General features: G+C 44.1%; 1 protein-coding gene across 1 annotated transcript in view; it reads left to right on the top strand.

Annotated features, from left to right (window-relative positions):
* Window positions 1–12,539, top strand: part of LOC132148565 (neurexophilin-1-like) — a 38,321-nt gene extending 25,782 nt beyond the window's left edge. The window contains exons 2-3 of the mRNA XM_059557256.1: window positions 7,861–8,890; window positions 12,320–12,539. Of these exons, the coding sequence (XP_059413239.1) occupies window positions 7,861–8,658 (798 nt within the window). The 3' untranslated portion in view covers window positions 8,659–8,890; window positions 12,320–12,539. The remainder of the gene's footprint in view (window positions 1–7,860; window positions 8,891–12,319) is intronic.
* Window positions 12,540–14,784: the final 2,245 nt, after the last annotated feature.

The following is a 14,784-nucleotide window of genomic DNA, read 5'->3' as shown; positions in this document are numbered from 1 at the left end:
GCATATTTTGTGTTAAGGGTGTGGGAAAACACCCTTACGACCTCCTTTGCTTTTGTACCGCCACGTTACAAATTGGCGTAGTCGGCAGGATTACTTTTTTTTTTTTGGGTGTGTTGGGTGAGGACGTGACTATGTATATTTAAAAAAAAAAAAAAAAGAAAGAAATATATATACTTTTGCATACTTGTGGGTTTGTATCTTGTGTTTTTTTTGTTTGTTTGTTTTTGAGGCAAAACAGCGGCGTAGTTGGTGTGAACTGGACCTCCCCTGTCAGTTGGCTTCCCTCTACGATTGGTGAGTGCATTATTATGGAGGAAGAGTTGCAACAGTTAAGAGAGTTGGTGGCGCAGCTAAAAACTGATAATGAAAAGCTCCATCAAGAACGTACTGTTGAATTTCCGGGTCCCAGTGCAGCATTTAGTGCTCCAGTAATGCCTGTGGGGGCACCCGTACCCTTGGGTACGGGTGCCACCCAGCCGGAAAGATTTGTTTTTGTGCCTCGAGATCGAAGGTGCCCAAAGTTTAATGGCCATACGGGCATCAGCATTGAGGAGTGGATTGAGGAAGTACAAGCGTGCATGCAGTTGCGTCACCTCTCTGTGACTGATAGGGCATTTTTTTTGTTTGACCATTTGGAGGGGGAGGCACGGGAGGAGATCCGGCACCGTTCCGCGGTTGAAAAAGGGGACCCAGACAAAATTCTCTCCGCATTGCGAGAGGTATTTGGTTGCTCTCAATCATATGTGGCATTACAGGAGGCCTTTTTCTCACGAAAGCAGCGGGAAGGGGAGACTTTGTTGGAGTTTTCCCTCGCTCTAATGAGCCTCCTTGAGGGCGTTAAGCAACAGTCCCCATACGTAATGTCAAATTCTGAGAATCTGTTACGCGACCAATTTGTGGAACATGTAGTGGATAGTTCTCTGCGTCGTGAACTTAAACAGCTAGTACGCCGCCAACCTACTTCTAGTTTGCTGGAGGTTCGTAGAGAAGCAATAAGATGGGAGCGGGAGGGGATGCCGGGTGGTGCACGTGGGCGAAGTCAGTCCGTTCCACTAGTCCCTTTGATTCAATATGGGGTACAGGGGGGATCATCGTCGACTACTACCAGTTTGATGCCAAACTCTGAATTAAGTGAGTTGAGGGAAATGTTAAAATCCCAACAGGTACAGCTGGATCAGCTCACTAAGGGTTTGGCATTATTACAGGGTCCTGCCCCTGCTGCTCGGAGTCAATCTCCGCACCCGGTGGGTTATTCCTCGTATCCACGGAATAAATTTTCTAATACTAATCCGGTAATCTGTAGAAGATGTCAGCAGCCGGGTCATTTTGCTAGGGAGTGTGATGGGGAACGTATCCCTTCTCGTTCTAAGTCTCCCTTTACGGCTCCTCGTGCAGGGGGGAGTGGGCAGCCTCATCTTCAGCGGCCGTCGGAAAACTAATTCCCACCGGGCTGCAGAGCCTCAGCTCGGTTGGGGAAAAGAATGGCTTAGACGTTTGTCAGAATAATAGTCCGGTGCCTCATTTGATGTCGTCATGCCCGCATTTGGTTGTTCTTATTGGGGGGGTTCAGGTGCCTTGTCTGTTAGACACTGGCTCTATGGTGTCCACCATTACTGAGAGTTGCTTCGTACAACATTTCGAGCCATAGGGTCAAGATCGCCTTCGTTCGTGCCAATGGTTGCAGTTGCGGGCGGCCAACGGTTTGGACATCCCTTATATTGGGTACGTAGAATTGGATGTAGAACTCTGTGGCAGGTTAGTGTCAAATTGTGGGGTGCTTGTGGTCAGGGATCCCCCTGGCGGCTTGTGTTCTAAAGTACCAGGTATTGTGGGAATGAATATTCTCAGTCGTTGTTACCAGGAGCTTTTTGGGCAACATGGTCCTGCTCTATTTGAATTACCATCCTTACTGCAGGCCCCAAATTTTGTAACACAGGCATTTCAACACTGTCATGAGGTGGGTGCCCGTTTGGATGTCGATCGGGTAGGTCAGGTCAGAATGCAAGGCCGTCGAGCATGGCGTATTCCAGGTGGTACGTTAAAACTAGTACTGGCAACTTGTTCTGAGAAATTCACGAAGGAGACTGTGTTATTTGAGCCTGCAGAGTCGGGCCTACCAGCTGGATTGTTAGCATCAACATCGTTGGTGCGGGTGAGTCGCGGAACTGTCTCCGTACCAGTTGTAAACGTGGGGACTACGGACGTAGTGTTATATCCTCGAACCCTCTTGGGCTCTCTCACAAGGGTTTATGTGGTGAGTTTGCCCAAGGGGGTTACTGAGGTTAGCTCTGTCATTGCTGCTGTTGGCTCCCATAGTGCTCAGGTTGCTTCCACTATGGAAGAACAGATTAGGTCTATTGACCTATCTGTTTTGTCATTGCAAGATCAGGACCAGGTTAGGGCCTTATTACTGGAGTATCAGGGTGTGTTCTCTGCTCATGAGGGAGATTTGGGGTGTACCAGTTTACTGTCACACGACATCCCTTTGCTGGATGACATCCCTGTTCGGCAGCGTTATCGCCGGATACCACCCTCAGAGTATGAGGTAGTGAAGGCCCACATTGATACACTGTTGGAGTCACGGGTTATAAGGGAAAGTTGCAGTCCGTATGCTTCCCCGATAGTCTTGGTTAAAAAGAAGGACGGTAGTCTGCGCATGTGTGTGGACTACCGCCAACTGAACTCCAAGACTAGGAAGGATGCTTTCCCCCTTCCGAGAATCGAGGAGTCCTTGGATGCTCTAACAGGTGCCCGCTGGTTTTCCACTATGGATTTAGCCAGCGGGTACAATCAGGTTCCTGTTAGTGAAAGGGATAAATCTAAGACTGCGTTTTGTACACCATTCGGGCTGTTTGAGTGGAACCGGATGCCGTTTGGGCTGTGCAATGCCCCCGGTACATTCCAACGCCTCATGCAACGGTTGTTCGGTGACCAACAGTGCCAGTCACTATTATTGTACCTAGATGACATCGTAATATTTTCATCTTCTGTGGCACAGCACCTGGAGCGCCTGGAGGTCGTCCTGAGTAGGCTGAAGCGTGAGGGCCTTAAAGCAAGGTTAGAGAAGTGTTCATTCTTTCGTCCAGAGGTAGTCTATCTTGGTCACGTAATATCAGCGGACGGCGTTTCAACTGACCCAAGAAAGGTTGAGGCGGTGGCTCGGTGGCCGAGGCCAAACAGTGTTTCCGAGCTCCGCTCCTTCTTGGGATTCGCTAGTTATTACCGTCGCTTTGTGGAGGGGTTTGCCAAGTTGGCGGCCCCTCTGCATAGGGTGGTGGCGGAGTGTGGAAGTGCTAGGCCCAAGAAGCAAGCGGAGCAGAGTTTTGCTGACGCTTGGACAGCTCAGTGTCAAAATAGCTTTGATGAGCTCAAGGCAATGTTTGTTAAGGCCCCGGTGCTTGCCTACGCAGATTTCTCCCGACCGTTTATTTTAGACGTAGACGCCAGTCTGAGTGGGTTGGGGGCAGTCCTTTCACAGGAACAAGATGGGAAGGTGAGACCTGTTGCGTACGCAAGTCGCGGTCTTAGGCCCCCCGAGCGTAATATGCTGAATTATAGTTCAATGAAACTTGAATTTTTAGCGCTCAAATGGGCCATGACCGAAAAATTCAGAGAGTATTTATTGGGCAATAAATGTGTAGTGTTCACCGACAATAACCCTCTCAGCCATCTTATGACGGCGAAGCTTGGTGCCACCGAGCAACGGTGGGCGGCACAACTGACATGCTTTGATTTCGAGGTCAAGTATCGACCAGGCAGGGTCAATAAAAATGCTGACGGCCTATCAAGATGCCAGCCCCCAAGTAGAGGGGTGTTGGACAGCATGCTGCCAGGAGCGGCGGTTCCTGCCTCCATACGGCATGCTGAGAAACCAAGGTCTGTCCCTTTCGTCAGCCAAGCCTCTGTGGTGGCCTTGCCTGGGCATTCCCCCACCGACTTGAGCTCACTACAAGAGGGAGACCCAGTGATTAGGGAGGTCTTATTTTTTTTTAGGAGGGGTAAGTTCCCTGGGCCTGATGAGCGTCGGCAGCTCCCTAGGGATGCTTTGACTTTACTTCGTCAGTGGGATCGTTTGATGGAGTTAGAGGGAGTATTATATCGTCGCATTTTCCGCTCTGATGGTGGCGAGGAGCTCTTTCAATTAGTGCTGCCTTCTGCCTTGCAGGTGGAGGTCTTAACAGGGTTACACCAGCAGCACGGGCACCAGGGTATCGAACGCACTACAGAACTGGTGCGCCAGCGCTGTTATTGGCCAGGCATGTCGGCCATGGTGGCGAAATGGTGTCAAGAGTGCGAGAGGTGCCAGGCTGCCAAAGATCTGCAGCCGGGTGCCCGTAGTTTTATGGGTCATTTGCTGGCTTCCCGACCAAATGAAATTGTGGCCATCGATTTCACCCAGCTTGAAGTATCCTGTTCGGGATTGGAGAATGTTCTAGTAATGACGGATGTCTTTACAAAGTATACTATTGCGGTTCCTACCCGGGATCAACGGGCGGAGACAGTAGCTCAGGTACTGGTTACTGAGTGGTTCTACAGGTTGGGGGTGCCTGGGAGAATTCATTCTGACCAGGGCCGTAGCTTTGAGTCATTCTTGATCCAGCAACTTTGTAAATTGTACGGCGTTGAGAAATCTCGTACTACCCCTTACCACCCTTCTGGTAATGGGCAGTGCGAGCGGTTCAATAGAACATTGCACAACCTATTGCGCACCTTACCGGTTTCACGTAAGAGGGACTGGGCGTCCAGTCTCCCTCAGGTGCTCTTCTCCTATAACACCACCCCGCACCAAGCCACTGGTGAGTCCCCCTACTTTTTAATGTTTGGCCAGGAGCCACGACTTCCCATTGATTTTTTGCTCGGTAGAGTTCCAGAGCCGGTGGCTGGCGACGTGCACGAATGGGTAGTGGAACATCAGACAAGGTTGAAAGTGGCGTTTGAGGGAGCACGAGAACGGCTGAGACTGACTGCTGACCGGCGTAAAACGCATTTTGATCGACATGTTCGAGATACGCCCCTGGAAGAGGGCCAGTTGGTTTACCTCCGCGATTATGGCATTAGAGGGCGCCATAAAATCCAGGATCTGTGGAGTCCAGTGGTGTATAAGGTGGTAGAGGCTCCTAGATCTGGGGGTGCAGTGTATAGCATTGCACCTATACATGAGGAGGGTAAGGTGAAAAGAGTTCATCGGTCGTTACTAAAGGCTAGGATTCAAAGGAATCCTACCCCGGTTGTACTTGGTGGGCCAGTAGGGGAGCTCGAACAGGAGCCGGCGGAGGAGATGGAGGAGGCAGATTTCTGGCTAGTAAGACCCGAAGGCCCCCAACTCGTGTTGGATTCGGTCGACTCTGCCCCTTCAGTACCCGAGCTTGGAGTCCCAGGTGAGCAACACCAACCCTGTGGCATGGGGGTTGGTCCAGTGTTATCACCTGGTACCTCAGCTATGGAGCAGGCTCCTGTTGAGGTTTGCCCGGTGTTATCTCCAGGTTCCTCAGCCATGGAACAGCTTTTTGCTGTTGAGGTGGTCCCAGGGAGACCGAAGCGGGCCACAGCTGGCCAGCATTCTAATATTCATCGCTTGCCCAGGGCTGTGGTTGAAACGGCAATGGTGGCTGTACCCCCGGGCCTGATGTCTAATACAATACTTGCTTTCTTTAGACCTTGGGACTAATTGGGGAAAGTAAGCGAGTTCATCGTCGGGGCGACGATGTGTAACTGGGGGGTAGACTGTAGCAGGGTGGTTGAATCCACTGTAGGGAATGTCATCCACCTGTGCTTAGTTTAGTAACCCCTCCTCCTTATTTGGTTTGAGATATATAAAGGACATGTTATGGCCACTTGGCATGCGTCCTTGTATTTCCCTCGTGACGTCATCCGTGGTCGCCACAGGTATGTGAGTTGTTTGGGGTGAACTCGTGCGTCTCGTTCTGTGCAGGTGGTTGATGAGAATTTTTCTTGTTGTCAGGCTTGGATTGTAAGCTGCTCTTTTTTTTTTTTTTCCTTCCCGCTGCTTTGTGCTGGCTGCCCACTCTTCACCGGTATGTATAGTTTTGTTTATAACAAGTAATTGACTGCGACTCGGCTATTTATGATTGGTTTTGTCCTCAGTGGCATTGATAGCACGTCACTCATATGGTCTGACTGAGCCGCTATATTGAATATGGTGTGCAACTACGAAGCGGTTTGCGTGCAGGATCATCCCGTGGTATGTAGGATTATAGTTTGCGTATTTGTAATGTTTTCTTTTCCTGTTTTAATATAGTTTCCTTATGCTCTGCAGGGCTCTCCTGCATAACTGAGTCTTTTTGGGCTAATTAGTGGGAAGTGAGCATCAACACTGAACCGTGATCGCGACTGCGTCGCTGTTTTGCCTCGACCTTTATCACGATAGCAACCCAGCGGTTGATTCACGTTGCTATCGGGGTGTAGTGCATGGTTTCGAGGGCAGGCTGAACGTCTCCCCGGGCCGCCGCATATGGAATTCCCTTGGTCTAACTTGGAATCAGCATCTCGTGTCTACCGTGTGGTTGTTTGAGTATTTGGTTTTCCTTGGTTTACGTTCAGTCCGTGCCTCATCTCTGAGCACTGTAAACCGGAGTGAACTTGGTTTATTTCAAACTGTTAACCTGTTTTTGTTACATTGTGCTATTTTGTTTGTGCTAAGTGGTTTAATTTCTTGAATTATTTGATTTATTTTGTGACATTGTTTTTTTTGTTTTACTTATTTGGGGGTATTGTACTTTATAAACGTTTGTTATTTTTGTTTTATTTATTTCTTTGAGTTTCTGTCAGATTGTAGTTATCAGTTTGTGTTTTCTTCTTTTTTTTTCTGTTATAGGAGCTGGGTCTCTGGGGGGTGAAGGCGAGGCTGCCATTTGTGTGGTGTGTTCACGTTATAGTGCTGTGTGCCTGCTGCCATCTAACTTTCACGTGTGCATTTGGGTATTTGTAGTGGACTATTGTGGGGGGGGGTTCGTTCTACAATTTGGCAGCCGACCCGGACCCCCAGCTACCGCTCCTGTTGGCCATTTGGTTTTCTTTAATGGGAATTGATTTATTGTGTGTGTGTGTAGATGCAGATTGCTGGTGTGCCTTCCTGTTTATTATATGGCCAATGTAGAGTTTTCACTTGGAAGTTTTTAGCTTTTTATTGGTCAATATTGACAAACATAATAAACTTTTCTATATTATTCATGTCTCCTCACCCACTCATTCAAGACGAACCTGTGTGCCCTTAGGGCTGTTATTTCCCCAGTGGTCTGGGGTGGCGTAGTCGACCATACATTGTCATACATATGCATATTTTGTGTTAAGGGTGTGGGAAAACACCCTTACGACCTCCTTTGCTTTTGTACCGCCACGTTACACATGCAATTTTAAAAACTTCCAAGTTAGTTTTTCTCCATTTGCGTTCAAGACTACGAGTGTGAGTATTGAGAGAGTGAGTATTACTGATATACCATGGCACAGTACGTTTTTCTCTAACCTTTTTCAATTTGATGGGGGCAACAGCTTCTAATGTATTAGAGAAAATAGTGCCCATGTTGTCAGTAATTTCGTCTAATTTCGTATTCAATCAATTCAGCTTGAACCAGTCAACAGAAAAAAAGGCAGATGCTGAACATCATGACAACATCAAAGTTGTGCAGAAACGAAGTCTAAAACCTAAGCCTATATGTAAATTGAAACACTCTTATTTTGCTGCCATGCAAACACCAGTATTTCCTTTAGGAAATGCAAATCTAGATCCTATTCAAATTCATGTCTGTGTAACCTCCTCTCTCTTTAAATGTCACATTTTTCATCTTCTCTATTATACTTTCACTCACCGGCTCACTCTTGCTCCTGTTTTCTATCCTCCAGTTGGCTCTAGGACAGGAAGATACCCACTCGTTATCTTCTTCATTCTCCACGTCTACGTCTAAGTCCTCCTCCTCAGCAGACTCCTCCAAAACTCTGGGGGTTCTGGGAACTCAGGGCTCGATTTCACCCCTGAATCGCTGGGTGATGCATAGCCGCAGCCGTGCCGCCAACACTTCCACAATGGAGCTGCCCTATCGATCGCCGGAGCCCTTTTCCAAACAGGAATTTTGGGAAATGCTAGGCAGCGATCTCCTGAAATCTGACACGGATGCATCAGGGAACTCGCGTGTCAAGCGGCACCCACCAATCGTCAAAACTGGCAAATTTAAGAAAATGTTTGGCTGGGGTGACTTCTACTCCAACATCAAAACGGTGCGCCTCAACCTCCTTATCACTGGTAAGATAGTGGATCACGGGAATGGCACCTTCAGTGTCTACTTCCGTCACAATTCCACCGGTCAGGGGAACATCTCAGTGAGCCTGGTACCTCCAGTGAAGGCAGTGGAGTTTGACTTGGAGCGCCAGAGCGTGGTCTATCCTAAAGACTCAAAGATCTTCAACTGCCGCGTTGACTACGAGAAGGTGGACCGTAGCAAACGCACCTCACTCTGCAACTATGACCCCTCCAAGACCTGCTTCCAGGAGCAGACACAAAGCCACGTGTCCTGGATCTGCTCCAAACCCTTTAAGGTCATTTGTATCTACATTTCCTTCTACAGCACAGACTACCGTCTGGTGCAGAAGGTCTGTCCAGACTATAATTACCACAATGAGTTGCCCTACCTGCCCTCAGGCTAGAGCTTTGTGGAGCAATGGACTGGGGCAAGGAGGATTGGTTGGGGGGGGGGGGGGATTGCTATACAAAGGAACAGTTATTTGATGGATGTGAAGATGAATGCGCAATGCTGATTTGGGAGGTTTTTTTAAAGGATGAAGAAGTCCTTAACTAAAGACTCTTCAGAAACTTATAATTGAGCTGATATGGAACACCCCCCTCATGACCTGAACATGAAAGGTGGTTCTCTAAAAGGTGAATGTACAGTATTTTATGTGCTGCAGTTGATGTCTGGAAGAACCTCTTAAGCAACCTGGCAAATGTGATCTGCAAAAACATAATCATGCAAAACCAAATGGTCAGGCCCAGGTGCTCAGGGTGGGAGTGTCAGCTATATCAGTACCTGATTGGCTGTGCTTTTCAGTGGCCAGTGTTATGGTCTTCTAATTAACACATTTGATCAAGAAAATATGGTGGTCACCACAGGCTGTTATGCAGAGGTGGAAGAGGTTGCTGATTTGGTGTACTGTACACTCTTAAAAAATAATGGTTATTTTTTTTAAGCACCTGTGGTTCCATGGCATCAGTGGTTCTTTAATATCCAAGGAACGTTTCCATTGCACTGGTTCTTTAGAGTGGAAAAGGGTTCTTTAAATTATTAAAGAAAAAAGAACAAATCACTTGAAGGTTCTTTGATAAACCAAAAACTGTTGATCTATGGCATTGCTACAAATCCCCTTTTGAACCTTTATTTTTAAGAGTGTAGCTTGTTTTTCCAAAAACAAATAGCTAGCACACTAAATTAAAACAGCATGCCTCACTGACACTTTTTGTCACCTTTGTATATTACGCACAAAAACAGAAAAAGGATGACACAAAAAAGCCAGTGCTTTAAATGCAGAATGCAAAAGTCTAAGAGCAAAATTACCAGATTTCACAAAAAGATAAAAGCCTTCCCTCCCTAATATAAATGAGAAAGAATGTAAACAGGACAGAAAGCACTTTAATTAAAAATATAGCTCAGAAAAAGAGATGTTGAGTCTGCATTGAGCCCAATCTCTCTATTGTTCTGACTGTTAGGGAAGAGCAGAAAAGATGTTTTGTTTGGTCAGGGTTCCTGACTTTGTGCTGTGATAACTGTTCTGCTGAATGCACAATTGCTTCATCCTTGTTTGAACATTCCCTAACAGTCAGCCGGTTTATCGTTGAGAAAAAAGAAAAATATAATTATAATAATTTTACATAATTTAGTCATACTACACTGGGAAAGCTTGCATTACATTCTGAGATTTACCTGGCTAATAACTTCTCTAGATGTAAAATTACCACATTAGATGAACAGCATTCAAGCTGACCTTCAATGAAGACACTGTTTATTGATAATTATTGTGAAGGAAAATCAGTAATATAAAATTCAAGTGGATTTAGATAAAACATGGGCAGACCTTTTATGTTACCAGCCAAATCAAGGCCGAGTGAAAACAGGCCAGGTGAACTTAAGTCGTCAGAGGAGAAATGACGGAAGAGCAAAGACAGAGAGGAAGGATGGAATGTAAACGACAGCAGTGGGAGTAATGACATCTGCAGTGATGAGCAGGTGAACAAGACAGAGTGAAGAGAAGAATGAATGAGGATATGGGGGGGGGGGTGATGCACAGCATGAGAAAAAGAACACGAGATGGCCCGGGAACAAACAGATGAGAAAGGGAAGAATGAGTACAGGGGAGAGGAAGAGGAGAGAATCACAGAAGACTGAAAAACAAACTCAGGATGCTAAATAGAGTAACATAAAAGCACAATAGGGAACATCAAAGTGTCGACTCACTGTGAGAGTTCGGTGCAGGGGGGGGGGGGTGCTTTTTGTGAACCCACAAAGGTAAGGAAAAAAAAAAAAACTCTTTGCCTGAAGTTAAATTCAGTATAGTGAATGTCCCTGTGGGTTTCCACGTAAATTAGAGAGTTATGAAGACAGAAATATCATGCTGGATAGATCAGTTTATCTATGTTTTTATCTCCCTCTAACCTGAAATATATTGTTATATATATTGTTTTGAAATATATATTGAATACCTTGACAATAGCCTGTGTACCACTGTCATTGTGTGTAGGGTCCTTACTCTAATAACAAGGGCAAAATTACCCGACAGTATCACCAGCAGGTCATCTGGAAATTTGGAGCATCATATATAAGCTGGTTTCCATCTCTTGGTAAAACAGCAATAAATAAAAATAAAACAGTTAAATGTATGATGATGGAAAGTCATTATCACCATTCATCTTAGTAGAAGATTTGATTTTGCATCACTTATATCTGACTATCATTATTACAGTCTGACTCAGTGTTTGTATCCTGTAATTGCTAAAGAAGGTAGAAGAAGAGTCACCTGTGACTGCCCTAACAGGTCTGTGTCTGATCTGTGTAACTGAACGTTTGATCCACACTTTGATGCTCTGATCTCTCTCTGTTGCTTCCTAAACCATTTAGAAATGTTTGGCCAGACTGGTCATATCAAATTTGCCTCAGTCTAATTCTCAGCCAGACACATGAAAATAAAACAGCTCTGTCAGTGCTCCAGGCTTTGCTCAGTTCAGCATGTCCCGTCTGCCCTGCTGGTGAACTGAGTACTGGGGCTCACAGCTCTCTGCTCTCTTCTCCCTCAGGTGCTGGTCTGGACTGAGCTTCCTAATCTCCTGCAGCTTAACTACACTACAGCCTGCACACACACACACACGCATAATGGTGTAATTGCTCAACTTGCAGGCTAATCTTTCATTATTTTTTATTGGTTCCATTTTGTTCGTATTCTTTCAGTCGTTCAACTGTGTTACTCATTTTCCTTCATTCTTTCCTTTGATCATTCTCTTTTTTACATTTTTGTTTGTCTGTTCAGTTTCCTTTAATTCATTGTTTCTCATTCATTAGTTCATTATTTCAGTCATTTTACTTGTTGGCTTTTTAACATTTATTCTTCCTCGCTCTTTTGTTTGTTCATTCACTTTCTTTTGCATTCATTCTTTATCTTTTCTTTGTTCACTTAAATTAGTTTTTTTCCCTTCAGTTAATTCGTCTATCATTTGATCTTCCTTCATTTTTCTCTTTCCTTCTTTCACTTTCTTCAGTTCAACCTTCCTTCCTTCTCTCCCTCTTTCTATATAAAATCTATTCTATTTTCCTTCCGTTTTGCAATTTCTTTCACTCTTGCTTCCTTCTCTTTTTACCACTCACATTGTCTCTCTTTCTCTTTCTCTCTCTCTCTCTCTCTTTCTGTCTGATCCGCAAGAAACATCTTCAGCAAACCCCTAGTGGTTCCCTTCACTCTTCTCATGGTCGCAGGATGTTTTGGAGCCCTCCTCTATACTGCTCTCACACTTAGGTAACAACATAACATGAGTGAAAGAAATTGCAAAATGGAAGGAAAATAGAATAGATTTTAAATAGAAAGAGGGAAAGAAGGAAGGAAGGTTGAACTGAAGAAAGTGAAAGAAGGAAAGAGAAAAATGAAGGAAGATCAAATGATAGACGAATAAATGTAAATGTAAATGTAACATTAAGTGTTCCCGTGGTGATTTCATACAAGAGTTAGCTGACTATTGTGCGTCTATAATAAACCGCTGAACATGAGGGCTGCACTAAACTTTAAAGTTTAGAAATCAATTCTAATTTGCTTCTATAATTGCTTTCAGGTATAATTGGTAGCACTTTGAATGCTACTTACCCACAAAGCTGGCTCCAAATCTGTTAATACCCACACACAACGCAGTCCCCTACAGGAACACATACCATTATATCCTGGGAAAATGTCTCCAAAACAACTAAGAATCTCCCTCTGACTGCAGAAGAGGGATAAGGAGACTACACTGTCATGCACTGCTGGGCGTTGCCAAGGCAAGGATAAAAGTTGAAGTGGAAGAACTCTTCAGTTGTCATAGCGACAGCATCTTTGGCTGGCCTGTCGGGCTTGGATGGAGCATCGGACACCTGGTCAATCCGGAGAACCAAAACTGAGCTAGCAGCCTCTGTAAGCAACAAATTGTACAATGAAATGTGGTACAACATACTGAACAGACATATACTGCACATAAATATATAAATAAATGAATATTTATAAATATACATATGAAATATATATATGAATACAGATGTATACAATAATCCAACTCCCTGGAACTGGATGAAGCTGTATTACATGTCAGACATACAGTGGACTTTTCTCTGGTTCATTAGGTTTACAGTTTATTTCTATATTTTTACATTGTTTATTTTACGTGTGTGTCATATTGATATAGTGTATGGATGACAATGGTGGCATTTATTGTGGTTTTCTGACATCTGACAAAAAAAAAGAAAAGAAAAGAAAGAAAAAAAATAAATTAGAAGGAAAGCACTGAGTTTGGCTCCCGAGCTCAGAGTGCTAAAGTGACTGTCGTCTCAGGTCTCGTCTTGTTTTGACTGCTGATTGACAAAGGGGATGTCATGTGCATGACTTGTATTCAGTGCCTATGGCAAGAAGCGGGGAAAACAGTAGGCAACAGTCCACAGGGACATAGAGAAAGAGATGGAATGAGAGAAAAAGAGATGACAGAATTACTGAAACAGTGAAACTATACAATAAATTGCACTTAGTGTCACCATGAACCCAAAACATCTACTGCTACAAAGTTTCTCTTACTTTCTTTTAGTTCTTGGACGTAATTGGCTTCAAATATGTCCAGGATCACAATTAAACTTGACATTCCATAGCATGAAAATGACCTTAAATAATGTTGTCGTAAAGCAGATCGATTACAACGTTGTATCTGACAGCAGCTTCAGCTTCCCCCTCTGTTCATTTTGTCTTTATACTGTATATGTTGTTTTATGTCCCTAAACGTCCTCCGCTCTCTCGTCTTTCTCAATCTTTCCGCTCATCTCCCAATCCGGTCTCTTGCACAGCCTGCCTAAGGATAACCTTGGAGAGAGTGATGAAACCGCTCTAATTTGGGCTGTGTGCTCCCGCTCAACCCAACGTTAATAACATAATTCAAAACAAACCAGCAGTGGCGCCCCACAGCACATCACAAAGCAAGCAAGAACAAAACAGATAGAAAAAAAGCATGAAGAAAGACTGACAAAAGAGTACAAGATAAGAGGGAGATAAACAAGTTTAAAAGGGGAAGGAGTACAACAAATACAGGAGGTGAACAAAGACAGACAGTGGGCTATTGAACATAGTTAAAATATTTCTGAAAGATCTACACAATCAATAAATAACAGAATATCAGACTGCCACTTTGGGTTATTGCCTTTGCATAATCCAGCAGTTTTACGACAAGGCCTACGATCATTAAATTAATCTGGAAGCAATCTGATGATAAGAGAGCCACTGTACGAATGAGCAGCCTTCAGAAACTGAATTTGATGTAATACAATTTTGTTTCTGGTCACTTCCAATTCGGGACAGACATCATTCATATACATTTATTGAAGAAACATGATCAATAAGCTGTTATGTTATTAGAATACAATCATTCATCATCAACCATTCAAGTTTAAAAGCAGCCATACAGAATTCCTAATGCAGAGATGTTTCTTATTATTTATTACGGTTTTATTATTTGTTTTCTAGTGATTCAAAAACAAGTAAGATAAGATACTTTTTTCCAGATCTAAGCAAAATTGGATTCAGCCCTAAAGGGATAGTTCAACCAAAAACGTAATTCCAAACCTTTTAAGACCTTTTAACACAAATTAAGATATTTTTGATTAAATATAAGAGCTTCATGTAGGATCAGAAAGCTCTTGGATTTCATAAAAAAAAAATCTTAATTTGTCTTCATAAGATGAACAAGATGAAGGTCTTTGATTTTTGAGTGAAATATGCCTTTATATAAGTTTTATTCCTTACTAATTTGTTTTCTGTTGTTCTGGAGGTCACAAAAGCCATTACTAAGTGCAATATAAAATCTGCCTCATGTCTGTCAGTGATAAACCACTTCAAATTTAACGTTACCATTGTAGACACTAGGGCCCTGAACAAGTGGTGAGTATTACTGCTAGTCAACTCAAGAGACTGAGGCGTCAATTAAATGCTTTGCAATAGGCCAGAACAATGGGGAGAAAATCATGATAAAATTCAGATCACAAGAAACAACTTTTGTTACACTGACAT

Source organism: Carassius carassius, chromosome 9 (genome assembly GCF_963082965.1).
Source record: "Carassius carassius chromosome 9, fCarCar2.1, whole genome shotgun sequence".
Lineage (NCBI taxonomy): Eukaryota > Metazoa > Chordata > Actinopteri > Cypriniformes > Cyprinidae > Carassius > Carassius carassius.
The sequence above is the reverse complement of the archived record's forward strand: the minus strand, read 5'-3'. Positions and strand labels throughout refer to the sequence as shown.